This window comes from Bufo bufo, chromosome 1 (assembly GCF_905171765.1).
Source record: "Bufo bufo chromosome 1, aBufBuf1.1, whole genome shotgun sequence".
NCBI classification, from domain to species: domain Eukaryota; kingdom Metazoa; phylum Chordata; class Amphibia; order Anura; family Bufonidae; genus Bufo; species Bufo bufo.
Window position 1 is genome coordinate 625,367,201 of NC_053389.1, and position 16,896 is coordinate 625,384,096.

A 16,896-nucleotide genomic window follows, 5' to 3' on the forward strand; every position below is an offset into this window, starting at 1 on the left:
TGCTGGCTTCTGTACAGTGCCACAGCCAGATAGAAGGACATATAAGAATGGACAGCTCCATCTTCATCTATAAGACACGCACCAGTGCCAGCTACATAACAGAGGCCGCCCTGGACAGTAGTCTCTGTGCCCGAGACTGCCATCTCTCCATATCCTCAGGCATTGGCTATGAAGAAATTATCAGCATGTCAGTACTGTAACATTTACTTACCTATCGGACTACTACTACTACTACTACATAACACTCAACCCTACCTCCAAGTGAAGAACCCTCATGTTTTTAGGGTTTTGTTTTTAATGATCTTCCAAAAGCCATAACATTTTTTATTTTTCTGCTGACTGACCTGTGTGAGGGCAAATTTTTTGTGGGGCTAGCTATAGATTTCATTGGTATCATTTTGGGACACACAGAACCTTTTGATCATTTTTTAGTCATTATCCAGAATACGCCTATATTTAGGTGTATTTCTGGCGCAGATTGTGGCACAAAGGTTATTTGAACCACAATCCGCAAATTTTTCCTGCTCACGCCAGTTCTATAGAAGTGGGTGTGGCGTGGGGGGAGAAGGGCCGGCTGGCCCGTCTCAATCACTTTCTACGACTGTTTTTGGTGTAGAAAATTGTCTAAATGTATGACAGCTCGAAAGTTGTCTTACATATAGAACTGGCGCTGGATGCATCGAAGTTATGCAGAGGCCTTTGGTGGATTCACTGCCAGATATAGGGGTTTTTAAGACCTGCGTCTTAAACACCGGTCTTAATAAATGACCCTCAATTAGGGAAGCAAGGCGACCAAAAAATAAATAAAAAATATGACAATTCCAGCATTGCGTTTTTTTTTTCTTTCCAGTGTTCCCTGTGTGGTTTAAATAATAGGGTTGTTGAGGATAAGGCGATGCCAATAATTCGTTTTTTGTTCTGGTGTTATGTTTTTTTTAGTTTTTTTTTACAGTCCCTTAGTGACTTGAACCTTTGTTCTTGTGATCGCCTTTACTATACACTGTAACACTCCTGTATCAAAAACATAGTCATACTGACAGGCCTTGAGAAGGCGGCCATGCCAAGTACTCAGCACCACTAGATTGTGCTTCTTTTATGCCAATTGGAGGACAAAGGGAGCTCCTTCTGACTGCTCAGATACTGTGGTTGCTATTGCTTTTTAGATGCTGTGCGGAACCCGAGGAGTTAAATTGCTGGGATTTGAGTTATCACCTACCGCGGCAATGAGAGCCGGACGCTTACCGTTAGCACCTACAAGCTATAGCGAAGGCCCGGCTCCTGAATGGTACATCACAGAGTGGAAATGGGTTAAGAACTCAAAAATTCTAAATACAAAATCACAACATTCTAGCAAAATCTGTGACAAATTGCAATTCATCACAGAACAGCTGGCACAGACATAGGATAGACATCTTGAGATACAATATCATAAAACAATTTTTTTTTTAATAAAGCGAGCCAAGATGATGTCTCCATCTATCTGTAAGCAAATCTGCAACCATTGGAGGCAATATATTTAAGGACAAGTCCCCTGAACTATCCAACCAAATATGATAATAATGTGACCAAAACATGACACAGTAGACTGTTATAAAGAGAGATTTTCCAGTTAGTAAAAAATCCTAGTCGTCAGAGAGGATGCTACATGAAGATTTACACTATTTGCAACAGGGAAGAAAGAGGTTTCGTGGTTGTACCAATAGCAGCGCCAGTGTGGGAAGGTTGAATAAGCCGCTCAGTACACTTCGCTACAATAAATTTCATGTCCAACCGAGCTTTATTGAAATCGGATTTTTAATAGGAATAGTTCATTGAAAAAAAACTCAGCAAAATATTAACTGATGGACTAACATTGACAGATGAAGGTAATTTCATGACATGAACCTGAAATGTCAACATGTAGCAATGATGTGGAGCAGCATCACAACTCAACAAAGCTTAGAAAGTTTTAGAGATGGAGTTCTGCTTTATATGCAGAAGGAGTTTTCAAGAAATGTGTATGCCAGCTCCAAGAGATAGCTGTGGTTACACCGAGATCCAAGAAGCAGGTAAACGTAGTAGGTATTTGTACTCCTGACAGCAATTGCACCTATTACGTCGTCATTCATATATGCGTCTTGGTTCACTTAACACTATTCCACCTTCAATCATTGCATTTCGAAACCTCTGCACCTAGAAAACAAAACAGTGAAAAGAGTCTGAATTCAATAAGAAATGACAACATTTATTTACTACTGGCTTGATGATGCCAATGACTAGTACTTCTTGAAAAATTAAGTGTTGGTCTCTTTGTGTGCTTAGTGGATTTGTTCCAAGGGTGCCCAAGGGGCCAATCCATGCCATTGTTTTTTTTTTAAACAGCGAAATCGCTAGTAGCACTATATACCCCAGCAGTTACACTGTTTATTTCATTTTTAATTGTCCCCCATAACACTGACATCCACAGAGCCCCACTCCTTTAACAGTTCCTTCACAGCACCCTGCTTCTTTAACATTGACCCCAACAGCACCCCGCCCCCTTAACAGTTCCTCTACAGCACCCTGCTCCCCCTTAACAGTGACCTCCACAGCACCCTGCTCCCCCTTAACAGTGACCTCAACAGCACTTCGCCCCCTCATAACAGTTAAAGAGTTATTATGGAAACCTGGAGTATGAATGTCAGTGAGGTGAAGACTGAAGGACCTATGAGCTTCTATTGGCTAATAAGGGTCATGCGACCATGTGTATGTCAGTTAGGCTATGTGAAGGACCTGCAAGCTTCTATGGGCTAAAACGGGTCATGGGATGGTGCCATATTTGCATTTTGCGGGAATATCTCAAGAACAGTACATCCTAGAGAGCTGAGAACTTTACAAAAACCTTCCCAGACACCCGATATACCTGTCTCCCAAATTTGGTGTCTAGGTGTCTAGGATGCCTATAGAGGACAGCCAGACAAATAGACATTGATTTTTAGAATATAGATTAATATTGTATATTTAGTTTACTAAATGCATAGTTTGTTGTTGCATGTATACTTTCATGGAAATTATATCAACCAGAGGCACCTATTTATCAGATATGTGAAAACTAGAAGGGGTGTGGAGTCAGTCTAGATGATTGAGTCAGTTTTGTGTAGTTGCAATCAGAATGGATAAATAGTGAAGCTGGAAGTGTGGCTTATCAACTCCACATGGCGGCAAAAAAAAAAAAAAAAAAAAAAAAAGTTTTCGAAAGAAACATGTTAGTCTCTTATACTTTTGTGAATGTATTGCAATTCGTCATAAAGCAGCGGGGTAGTTATCTGAAGCACCCTTCCAAATCAGGCAACCATTGACTTTGCACTAGTGAGACCATCAATCAATTCCACCCTACGAAGATTACCGCTCATTCTCTGACTGCAACTGTACTTGCCCTGTGGAACAATAGCTGCACTATTGAGCTCTATGCTGTATTTCTATCTTTCCCTTACATGCTGACTGCCCTCATTTTTGGGAGAAAAGCTCTGCATAAATGAATTGATACATTTAATGTGTATATCAGCGGCTCACCTATTCGGATTAATGGATATCTCAATACAAAAATAAATATGGGTGCATCAATAAGGTAGATAACTCAATAAGTTATATATGAAAAGGGGAAGGGAAGGATTTACCCTCAGTCCATATATAAATATAAATATGAATATGCAATTATTATGACAGTCACGTCAAACAAATAAACAGTAGTAATGAGATATCATCAATCATAAAGCAATAACGATGTAGAAAAAGTAGTATCAATGAACAATAGAAATGCGATACCACCAATAAATAGTATCCAAAAATAGCAGCTATAAAAAACAGCTAAAAACAGCAATAGATCAATGTCAGCAATAAATGAGTGACGGCAGGGATCCTATAGCGACAATTGAAAGTACCGTATATATCTCTAGTAGCAGCAAGGATAATAGCAGCAACAGTGAAAATAGCAGCAATATTTAGTCTGTATGGAGGAGTAAAATGGGATGGATCCTGCAAGTATCCAAAATGATGGATCCAAATGATGGGATCTTGATAAGGGGAAAAAAGAGACATATTTTCTATCTGATTAGTCTGAAAATTGATCAGAAATGCCAATATTAGCGTTCCATTATATCAATCAAATTGTCATTCGGATAGGTCTGTCACTGTATTCCAAAGGGTATACTTTCCAGGCCTTCCAAGGGTTACAGGGATAAAAAAAATGTTTGTATATCAAGGTGCTTTATATAAGCAATATTTTTCCTTTCATGGAACAATGCACAATTATATTGCTATTTTATGGGACCTTTAATAATGTTAAAGGTATATTACCGATCCTGGATAAATAATGTATCAATAGGGATCTGCGGTGTGGATCTACACAGCAATGGTGGCGATGTTTGCTCTCCTCAGCATCCCTGCTCAGCGTCCCACGTGGCTAGTATAGTATCTGTGCTAGCGATGTACGCTCTCCCGGTCGTCCCAGCTCGGCGTTCCACATGGCGTCCCACGTGGTCGGGAGCGGGTTTTTTAATTTAGATGTGGGCGAAAGTAATCCTGCTGATACGAGGGAATACTTGCTCCACTTGTGTGCTGTCCGGATTCAACGTTTTTCGGCGCCTTAATTAGTACTGCTTTTTGTTAGCCTGCTATGGCTATTGTATTTTCCAGATGCGTTTCGGAGCCCCGTGCTCCTTCATCAGTTGGTATACATAGCCATTTCTTTTCACAGGTATATATCCAGTGATCAATTAGTAATCAATTAGTAAAATGGGCGGTGTAGACCTTTTTGATGATATGTAAAGCTCGGACTGGATTATTTTGTCAGAATTAAAGTAAATAAACAGATATATTCCCATTAGAATACTATTATTGTTCCATATAATATAGAGGGGAAATGATGAATGTATAATAAATGATGTTCAACAGTATTTATAATATAGATAAAAATACATAAAAAAATAAATTATGTTGTACGATCAAATGAAAAGATAAAATATAATGAAAAATGTATATATATATATATATATATACATACACACACACACACACACACACACACATATACATACACACTCAATGGTGAAGTGCAGGACCCTCAGCTTGAGGGTAATTTATAGAGGATTGTATTTTTTGTAAATATAGGTGTTAATTTTCCTGTTTGTACTTTTTTGATATTTCTATAAGATATGCCTTTTCATGTTTTTTTTCTCATTTCTTGCTTATTGTATTCTAGTGTGTAAAGTATATTATGGAGGTCAGGAATGGGGGCCCCCCAGGGAGGAGAGATCGAGGTGCTGGTAGACAGCCGGACTACAGGAATCCGAAAAACTCCATCTCTGCGTTTAGACCTATGGGAATTATCGTCTCAAATTCAAAAATTCTTCTGGATTCTATCCTTGACATCCTAGCTATATAGTCCCCACCTCTCCAGTGTCTCTTGACCTTTTCAAAGGCTGTAAAGATGAGTAATGTCTGATCCTTATTGTGATGGTCTATGAAATGTTTTGAAACGGAATGTTGATCGTATCCTTTTCTAATATTTGATGTGTGTTCTGACACTCTTTTCCTAAATGGTCTCTTGGTCCTCCCAATGTATGGTAATAGGTATATGACAACTGCAGAGTCACAAGATAGATGTTCTTTAATTTGATATTAGAACGTATTATGTGTTGAATTGATTTGAGATGTTTTTTGGGGGAAAGTTGGCGATTCTACAGTTCTTGCATCGACCGCATTTGAAAAATACCTTTAAGTGACAACCAGTTCGGTTTAGTTTCTGTTATTCTCCTACTTGCGGTTAGAGCTACCCTTAGGCCTAAGTTAGGAGCTTTGGTATATGTGATGTATGGACTTTTGGGTAATAGAGGTCCTATAATTTTATCTCTCAAAAGATGGTGCCAGTGTTTGTATATAATCTTTTCTACTTTTTTTATGTTGGGCATTAAATGGTAATCTAAGCCGAATGTTGTTGTCTTTTTCGGTTGTTTTTTTCTGAAGTGGAGAAGTAGTCTTGTCTGTGCATTGATACATTTACTTCATCTTGAATGAAAGCCGATTGCAGCTCTCTCATCTCCGTCCCATCATTACCTAATCACAAGATAGGAACAAACACAGACCACGCCAGAGCCAAATGCACAGATGAGCCTGAAAAATGACCACACTATTTAGTTATCCTTCATCAACAGCACAAACTAAGCCCGACTGACTGATGAATACATTTATGAACTGCTACTCGAGTTCCAAGGTAAATAAGGATGCTTTTAAGCTGAAACCGAGCAAATAAAGGGACATACAAAGCAACGATAGCATGGGAAAACAGTGCGGGCCCTCCTGTGTATATATTGACATGGCAATGTCCTTTACTTGTTTGTGTATCCAAAATAATGCAAACTGAGACAACCACAGGGGTTTGCATGTGCAGAAGCGTGAGATTAAATAGAATAATCAACCACATTAATTACATAGAGAACACGGCTGCTTGACCTATGCAGCTAATTCATGCTAATTCATGACACCGGGAGATAGAAAGAAAGGAAATTGAAGATTTCAAGAGGTTCCATTTCCACTTCTGATTGGGACCTTTATTAAAGAAGCACTCCCACAAAAATGTTTATTCTCTGACCTGATAAAAAAGGTACATGATGTAAAGGGTAGTGAGGGTAATATTCTTACTAGTGACTGTATCTGTGAGTTATAACCTCCCTTCTGATCTTCAGCTGTGCCATGTGACCAACACTCCGATCTCCAACTATCGCAGCATCTTAAATGTGGACAGGAAGTCAGTTTCTCTATATATTGCTATGGTAGCCTCAATGGCTGTCTTATAGGAATGAATAGTAGAAGTAACTGACTTCCTGTCCTGTGTCACTTGGCAATCAGAGGGTTGGTGACAGGACACAGATGAGGATCAGAAGGGAGGTTATAACTCACAAATACAGTCACTGGTAAGAAGATTACCTTCACTACAGTTTACATCAGGTATCTTTCTGACAGGTCAGAGAGAATAGACATTTTTGTGGAAGTGCTTCTTTAATGCAAATCAGAAACAGAAAGGACGGGTCGTTCCATATGTGGCTGCAAATGATGTGCTACAAAGAGGTGATGAGGAAGTTGTGCTTTATGTATAAAACATAGATAGACATATCCAATGACACCCATTTAACAAGCAGTGGCAATAATGTGAAACACCTTTCGTGTGTAAAAGTATGGTTAGTGATCCTCAACCCATCACTTTCTGATCAGTGGTGATCCGACTGCATGGTCCCCCCCACCTGTCCTGAGAATGAAGGGGTGGCAGGGCTGGTTTAGAACTGCAGTTATTCAGTGCAGGTTTCTGCACCCCCAGTAGTGCAGGGTAGAGTTTAGCTCTGTGGCCCCATGAAGGATCATGCACACAGCCGTGCTTGGTCTGGGGAACAGGGCCCATGTGTCAGCCGCATCCCCCAGACCAACAGCGGCTCCTCTGACCCGAACAGACTGAGTCATAGTGATTTATGATGCAGTGAGTTCAGGTCAGAGAAGCCGCCATTGGTACGGGAGATGTGGCTGACACACGGGCTGTGTTTCCCGGACCGAGCACGGCTGTGTGCATGATCCTTCATGGGGCCACAGAACTAAACTCTACCCTGCACTGAATAACTGCAGTGCTAAACCAGCCCTGCCACCCCTTCATTCTCAGGACAGGTGGGGGACCATGCAGTCGGATCACCACTGATCATGAGCCTTTAACTCTCACAAAAAGTGAAGAATGAATCTTGAATTTTAAAGAGAAAATCGGTCAGCATTCATTTTTTTTTTTACAAAATCAATAACTTACATTAGCGGAATATTCCTGATATTTTTTCAATAACTTTCAAAACAATATTTTCAATTCCACAAATATACAATCGGTGCCACAATATACATTAAAGAGGTTGTCAGACAGCCAATAAAGAGCAGTTCCACAAATTTTACATAAAAGCGTCATGTCTATTGTTCTGTTCTTGTGTCTTTCGGTCCAGAGAGTCTCAGAATATATCATCACATTAATAGGCAGTCAGTAGACTATGCCAGAATCTATAACCCAGGGTCTATAGCCAGGACTGGGAGATGTATTCTGGCACTGCCTGTGCAAAGTAGACAGGACTTTGTTTTTCGTCCAGCATAACGGAAACCAGACGGATCCGTTAGGCTTTCCCATAGACTTCTATTGTGATGGATCAAACTGTTTTGATTTCCGTCTTATGGATTCAGTTATAACGGAAAGCCATAACGGAATGCATAACGGTGATGTGAACAAGCCCTTAGTGGTGTTTTCATGCTGTGGGCATCAGCATGCTCTTCCGTTGACACAGGGGACTTATGTAATCAGGAGAGGCTTCTCCAATTAACACAATGGTGCAATAGCTTATTCGGAAACACCATTGTTTTTGTGCCTCTCTAGATTGTTTCTTTAGGTGCAATAGGGCAATAATATTGATAGCCAGAGCACCATAAGATGGTCTACAGGGCAGTAAGCAGATCTAGGAGTGGAGGGAAAGTGTATGGGCAATTTACAAAAAGCGCCACTTACAGGGCACTGGCTACATCACGTACCAGGCTCACCCCAATCCCTCCCTAGACTACGTGTTACAGCTTGACCCTGACAGAGGTTATCTAGCTTATGGATTTAAAAGGGCCCTGCCCTATTTTTTTTGAATATAGTTGAATAAAAGTATTTGTTATTTTAATTTTAGTGTTCTCTTTAGGCATGATTCCTATATCCCAATAACCACTGATGACGGAACGATGTGTCAGAAACTCCCAACGATCACTAGTTGGGGCAGTGGTCTGGAGTGCTCCGAGTGTGCACAAACAATACCATAAAAATACCAAAAATTGTTAATAAATAAATAAATTTAAAAAAAAAATCTATCACAGACCTGAGTTTTTTTATTTGTAACTGATCACTACTGCAGATCATCCACATAATAAGTTTGGAATTTCAATAGTTGTATCTGCGCTGTCACAGTATGTCCTTTCTCTGTGAACAGCTGTACACAGAGCCGCTGCTGAATACCTGAAAGATAAAGGTTGCCGCGATCCAAAGGATGAATGTATTTCAAATATAAAAGTGTGGTATCAGCGCTGGAAAGAAAAAGGACATGGGGCACAGAGAAAAAAAAAAAAAAAAAAAAAAAAGAGTACCTGTATCGCTGGATGTAGGTCCGGGAATGCTTCTAATCAAGATTCGGTTTCTGTGGGCACTAATCAGTGCAGGAGGGGCAGTACTTCTTCTTGCTCAAAACTTCCAAAAAAGCGCGCGCCGCTCCGGAGCGTGCTGGTAAGGGAATCCGAGAGCGCAGCGTGTGACGTCACACCCGTGGTACGGATACTTTAAAGGACCAAAAGTAATCCTACCCGTTTCGAAGCCAGCGGGCTTCTTCATCAGGGATGGTTACTGTGATCAGTCCTGTGGAGTAAATAGAGGTCTGGTTCCCATGGTAACTATTGTCCACTCCCACACTGTTGTTTACAGTCTACTTGTTAGAAGAGGATATGGGGTGAGTCCCGGTGATTCAGAGTTATTTTTATTTTTACTTATCTGTGAAAGATGTACTTTTTTCAGGGATGTTATATTAGCGGTGTTTTATTATTAAAAGGCAAATAGTTCCATTTCTTGATTTAGGCCCCTTGGGGCTAGGCTGTTCAATCTAAAGATCCATTTACTCTCGCACCGCGACATCTGTTGAATGAAGTCACCGCCTCTTGTATTGGGTTTAACTCTTTCAATGCCTCCAAAAATTGAGCCATAAAAGGTGCCCCCGTGATGTTCATTATAATGACGGGACAGAGGGTGACCATCATATTTTTTTTTTTTTTTTAAATAATCAAAATCTCTAGATCCATTAAAATGCGAATAAAGACAAAGGAAAATGAAATTATTAACACAAAAACTAACAAATTTGAAAGGGACCTAATAACACCAATAAATACTATAAACCATACTATAGGAGACCTTGAACCAAGTGTCAGCACTCATTAAAACACAATAGATAATACAATGTGCGAAAACACCAGCTATAGCGACTTCATTCATGAAGATAGCTATAGCGAAAAATCCAATAACAATGGAAACATGGATCGAATTACCACGGAAAAACCTGCAAAAACAACTATTGCAAAAAATTTCACTAATCCCTTACCACTGAGTCCAAAAGTAGTGGTGGAACCCACTAGGACTAATGGCTTAATAGAGACTAGCAACCGATATGAAATATTGGAAACACTTAATGAGGATTCTAATAATTATGTATCCACATCCTTGGTGGATAACACAGAGAACACAAATCTCAATAATCCTATAGATTCTCCAATCTCATTGACCCCGAGAAATACTGACATAAACACTAGCTACAGTGCGGTGACCAAAATTCACCTACGCCCCAAGATGATACCTAAAAAAATTGATAAAAAAAAATGATAAAAGAACAACAATAACCACAAAAAAACTAGTAAAAAAGGATTTTTTTCAGGTTCGATCATCCAGAAAAAAACCAAAAGAGGGGCCAGAGGGACAGGACTAACTAAGAAAAAGAATAAGGCAACCTATTGTGCAACCATAAGACAGGGTATTCATAATCATAGTAGCTATAATCTAAAAGAAAACGAACTACGGTATATCTTTTGGGGAAGGGTTTAAAATTTGCTCCCACCGCCAAATTCTGCCCCTTCGATGCTTTCATAGGGGTAAAAAAGTTTTTTTATGAAGAAACACGATAATATGTATCAGCACCATCTCTCAAAAACCCCCAAAAATCTAAATAAGGTGACTGATTTTAAATATAAAAATAAAAATGAAAAGAATAGGCATATACCATGCTCTGATAAAATCCTAGTTGAGCCATCCCCTCCCCCTCCTATAGATACCACGCAAATTAATAACATGGGTTCGAATATCATACCAAAGACTCCCATACACACAGCACTTAAACCCAAGTCCCACTTTAACCCCTTGAATGAGTACTCTAACGCCTTCACAGCATTCCAGACTCTGGTATTACGTGACCTACATAAGACCATTCAAAATAAAAAACGCAAGGTGAGGCAAAACCTATCCCAAGAGGAAATAAAGGCTATCCGCTCACTTCAAACTAACAACAATATAGTTATTAGACCCGCGGAAAAAGGGGGGGGGGGGGATAGTTATCTTGGACGAGAAATCCTACCATAATGAATCTATTCGACTCCTAAGTGAGAAAAAAACGTATAGAAAACTGGACTTCGATCCAACTAATAATTACAAACACCAATTGAATCAATTAATGAAAAAAGGAAAATTAAAAGGTATATTAACCACAGAAGAAGCAGCATATATGAACAATCAAAATCCCCATTTTTTAATTATTTGCCCAAAATCCACAAACATCGGACCAACCCCCCTGGCGCCCTATCATTTCGGGTATTGACAGTTTAACATCTAATTTATCCAGATACGTTGACACTCTATTACAAAGTCACGTACAAAAACTTCCGGCTTACCTCAAGGACACTAAACATATTTTACAACTACTGGGAAATATTAAGTGGGAGGACAGCTATATTTTAGGTACCCTGGATGTAACCTCATTATACACCGTTATAGAAAACTCCAGAGGGAGATCCGCAAGTAAATATTTTCTGGAAAAAGACGGAATGATGCCTAAGGACCAGATCACTTTTATAGGGGACTGCATTATGTTGATTCTTACCCACAATTAATTTAAATATGATCGTGACTTTTACCTGCAGACATGGGGTACAGCGATGGGGACCAGATTCGCACCAAGCTTCGCAAATTTATACATGGGTCGATGGGAAGAATTCGCCATCTTCCCTTGTGGCGGGCTTGGTGCGGGTCTGGTCCTTTGGAAACGTTTTATCGACGATATTGTTTTTATTTGGAGAGATGGAGAAGCGGAATTGGAAAAGTTTTTAAATGATTTAAATAAAAATGAGTGACATCTACATTTTACGCCACATAGTAGGGAACAAGTAAATTTTTTAGATTTGACAATATTTATTAATAAAAGGACTCATTCAGACCAAAACATACCATAAGCCTACTGACTGTAACAGCTTTATACCACTGAACAGTTGTCACCTGCCCATCTGGCTGACAAATATTCCACGAAGCCAATACGTAAGGATACGCAGGAACTGCACTGAAATCACCCACTTTGAAGAGGAAACTAGGGAGTTAAATAATAAATTGTTGGAAAAAGGGTATAATAGCAAGGACCTAGAACTAATTGTGGATCAAATTCGAGAGGTTGACCGCAAAGTACTCCTACAGGACGCGAGTAAGAAGAAACAAACTAGTGAGGAAACTGATCCAACTAATACCCTCATTAAAATCCCAATCATTTCTACATACAGTGAAGGATCATTTATTCTCAAAAAAATTGTCAAGAAGCATTGGGAGATGCTACGTCAAGATAAACTGATAGGGGAAAGAATTCCAACACACCCGACATTTATCTTTAGGAAGGCATCGAACCTAGCTAATTTAATAGCACCATCATGTAAAACATCTAGCCATGCGAAAAATATTAAAACTACTCAGACAGAGAGGAGGGGCTTCTTTCCCTGTAAACTTTGCAAAAATTGCCATAAGATAAAACCTGGTTTAATTAAATATCCCATAATCACCTACAAAATTAATCAATATATCTCTTGTAACACCAGGGGTGTAATATACTTCATCAAATGCCCTTGCCAAAAATTATATATAGGTAGAACTAAACGGGAACTAAAAACTAGGATGGGTGAACATCTGAATAATATAAATAAAAAATATGATGGTCACCCTCTGTCCCGTCATTATAATGAACATCACGGGGGCACCTTTTATGGCTCAATTTTTGGAGGCATTGAAAGAGTTAAACCCAATACAAGAGGCGGTGACTTCATTCAACAGATGTCGCGGTGCGAGAGTAAATGGATCTTTAGATTGAACAGCCTAGCCCCAAGGGGCCTAAATCAAGAAATGGAACTATTTGCCTTTTAATAATAAAACACCGCTAATATAACATCCCTGAAAATAGTACATCTTTCACAGATAAGTAAAAATAAAAATAACTGAATCACCGGGACGCACCCCATATCCTCTTCTAACAAGTAGACTGTAAACAACAGTGTGGGAGTGGACAATAGTTACAATGGGAACCGGACCTCTATTTACTCCACAGGACTGATCACAGTAACCATCCCTGATGAAGAAGCCCGCTGGCTTCGAAACGCGTAGGCTTACTTTTGGTCCTTGGAAGTATCCGTACCACGGGTGTGACGTCACACGCTGCGCTCTCGGATTCCCTTACCAGCACGCTCCTTCGTGCGCGCGCCAGCTGCCGGCCGAAGCGGCGCGCGCTTTTTTGAAGTTTTGAGCAAGAAGAAGTACTGCCCCTCCTGCACTGATTAGTGCCCACAGAAACCGAATCTTGATTAGAAGCATTCCCGGACCTACATCCAGCGATACAGGTACTCTTTTCTTCTCTGTGCCCCATGTCCTTTTTCTTTCCAGCGCTGATACCACACTTTTATATTTGAAATACATTCATAATTATTACTCGGCTACAGTAGCTCCTCATGACTAACCCAGTTTCCAGAAAGTACATGCTTGTACTCTAGAACACAGAGTAATGCCTGGGTTTAATTCTTACAGTAAAAAAGCAGCCATGCTTTGAATAATTTTATTTAGCTAGTCATTTATTTTTATGACAGTCACTTATATTTGCTACATGACTTGGGCCATTAAAGAGGTTTTCCAGGAAATACCGCTGACCTATCTACATACTGATGACCTATAATTAGGATTGTGGAAGTCCGACTCCCGGCACCCCTGCTGATTAGCTGCTTGCGGTGCTTGGGCGGGAGCTGTGGCCTCTTCACAGCATACCAGTACCATACATTGTATAGCAGCTGTGCTTGGTATTGCAGCTCAGCCTCATTCACAAAGGCCATGTGATAGACAGTCATCAAGAGCCAAGAAAGTGGACACTAGCTAATCGGCATGTATAGACCTCACTAATCAAATACTGATGAACTATCCAGAAGACTTTAGAAGACTATTACAGTTCTGAACGCAGCAGAATATGCAGTTTGGATTTATAACGGAACACTTTTTTATCTTACCGACTCACTGCGGAACACCCATGGGATCTCCCGAAACAACATAAAATGTATTCCAGCCTCCAAGCAGCGTTGAGCCAATATTCTACCAACATTCTCACAAGCCATGGCATCTTTCGTACTGTAAAGATGTTTCTTCACAGCCCATTCTTGGGTGGAGGCAGAAAGTACAACATTGCCACTACAATGTTCCACGCTTGCGTGCACGTGATGCCCAGTACGTTCTAGTCGTATCCTGGAAAAGAAAATAACCTGTATTATTCAGAGAACCGTCCTAGGGGCTCTATACCAGAAAATAACTGATCAGGCATATCCCCATGCATTGTGAATGGAGAGTAATCCGTTCAGGATGCATCAGGATGTCTTCAGTGCAGTCATTTTGACTGATCAGGCAAAAGATAAAACCGCAGCATGCTACGGTTTTATCTCCAGCAAAAAAAACTGAAGATTTGCCTGAATGATCCGGCATTTTTCCCCATAGGAATGTATTAGTGCCAGATCCGGCATTCAAAATACCGGAATGCACCCGCACTGAATCCGGACCCATTCACTTCTATGGGGCTGTGCACATGTGCGGCGATTTTCACGCATCACTTGTGCGTTGCGTGAAAATCGCAGCATGCTTTATGTTGTGCGTTTTTCACGCAATGCAGGCCCCATAGAAGTTAATGGGGCTGAGTGAAAATGGCAAGCATCCGCAAGTAAGTGCGGATGCTGTGCGATTTTCACGCATTGTTGCTAGGATGAAAGTCTATTCACTGTATTATTTTCCCTTATAACATGGTTATAAGGGAAAATAATAGCATTCTTTAATACAGAATGCTTAGTAGAAGGTCAATATAATAAACATTATATACACCCCAGTATAATAAACATTGGTGGCGCAGTGCGCCCCTCCAACACCCCAGTATAGTAAACATTGGTGATGCAGTGCGCCCCCCCAACACCCCAGTATAAAAAACATTGGTGGCACAGTGCGCCCCCCCCCCAGTATAATAAACATTGGTGGCGCAGTGCGCCCCCCCCCAGTATAATAAACATTGGTGGCGCAGTGCGCCCCCCCCCCAACACCCCAGTATAATAAACATTGGTGGCGCAGTGTCCCCCCAATATAATAAACATTGGTGGCGCAGTGTGCCCCCCCCAACACCCCAGTATAATAAACATTGGTGGCGCAGTGCCCCCCCCAATATAATACACATTGGTGGCGCAGTGGGCAGTGCCAATGAGGGTTAAAAAATAAAAAAATAATTAACTCACCTCCTCCAATTGATCGCGTAGCAGCCGGTCTCCTGTTCTTTCTTCAGGACCTGTCAAAGGACCTGTGGTGACATCACTGTGCTCATCACATGGTACATCACATGATCCATCACCATGTTAATGGACCATGTGATGAGCTCAGTGACGTCACCACAGGTCCTGAAGAAAGTACAGGAGACCGGCAGCTACGCGATCAATTGGACGAGGTGAGTTAATTTATTTTTGATTTTTTTAACCCTCATTGGCACTTCCCACTGCGCCACCAATGCTTATTATACTGGGGGGGGCGCACTGTGCCACCAATGTTTATTATACTGGGTGGGGGGGCGCACTGCACCACCAATGAAGATAACTGACCTGTTAAAACAAATACAGGAGGCGGGTGTCGGAATCAAATAGCCGGCACCCGACCTCTATGACAGGGAGCTGCGATCAGCGGCAGTTAACCTTTCAGGTGCGGTACCTGAAGGGTTAACTGACGCTGATCGCAGCTCCCTGTTATAGAGGTCGGGTGCCGGCTATTTGATTCCGACACCCGCCTCCTGTATTTGTATTAACAGGTCAGTTATCTTCATTGGTGGCGCAGTGGCCACAGCCCCTCCCCTCCTCCTGTTGTCTCTCTTCTTATTGGCGACGGCGGCACAGGGGGGAGGGAGAGACTCCTTCTCCTCTGCGCTGCTGAGAAGATCATCGGCGGCGGGGCAGAGAACTATCAGCTCCTGTGCCCGTTGCTGTATTCAACGGCAGATCTGCGGCGGCGGGTCTAGTCGCAAATGGCGACAAGACTAAAAAGTCTTGTCACCATTTGTAAATTCTAAGTCGCATTGGCGACCATTTTGGTCACCATCTGGAGCCCTGCCTAGGCAAATAGCAGGCCGCAATGGGGATAAGCCTCTCTAGCATCGCAGGTGACATCGGTGTGTGTGTGTGTGTGTGTGGTCATTAGGGGATGGATAAGCCCTTTAAAACCAGCTCTCCCTGTACCCTCTCTACCTCCAGGCAGTTCTACCATAGGCTGAAGACTGAATAATGTGAGACACAATAGTTAAAGGGGTTATCCAGGAAAAGATATTTATGACTTACGGTATCCCCAGGATAGGTCATCAGTATCATATCTGCATGGGTCCAACACCTGGGACCCCCACTGATCAGTTGTTAGAAGAGGCCTTGAGCGCTGTAGCTTCTTCCTAGGCCAGTGACATCACTGTACATTGGTCACATGGTCTAGTTGCAGCTTAGCCCTATTCAAGTCAATGGGACTGAGCTGCAATACCATGCAATGCCACTATATGATGTATGGTGCTGTCCTTGGAAAGCTGCCGGGATCCTGCATTGGCTCACCAGAGCAGTGGCTTCCTGAAACAGCTGAAAAGCAGGGATGCCGGGACTTGGACCCCCGCTGATGTGATAATGATCACCTATCCTGAGGATAAGTCATGATTATCATTTCCCGGGTAACCCCTTTAATAGAGACAAGACACTTGACAAATGTGACTGACAACTGAAAAGACTGTAGTTGTCAGG

General features: G+C 41.3%; 1 protein-coding gene across 1 annotated transcript in view; it reads right to left on the reverse strand.

Moving 5' to 3' along the window:
• Nucleotides 1–1,776: 1,776 nt before the first annotated feature.
• The window catches only part of MRPL18 (mitochondrial ribosomal protein L18), a 40,939-nt gene continuing 25,819 nt past the window's right edge, over nucleotides 1,777–16,896 (reverse strand). Inside the window, exons 3-4 of the mRNA XM_040413823.1 lie at nucleotides 14,116–14,347; nucleotides 1,777–2,172 (exon numbers count right to left, since the gene is read on the reverse strand). Coding sequence (XP_040269757.1) covers nucleotides 2,101–2,172; nucleotides 14,116–14,347 — 304 coding nt within the window. The 3' untranslated portion in view covers nucleotides 1,777–2,100. The remainder of the gene's footprint in view (nucleotides 2,173–14,115; nucleotides 14,348–16,896) is intronic.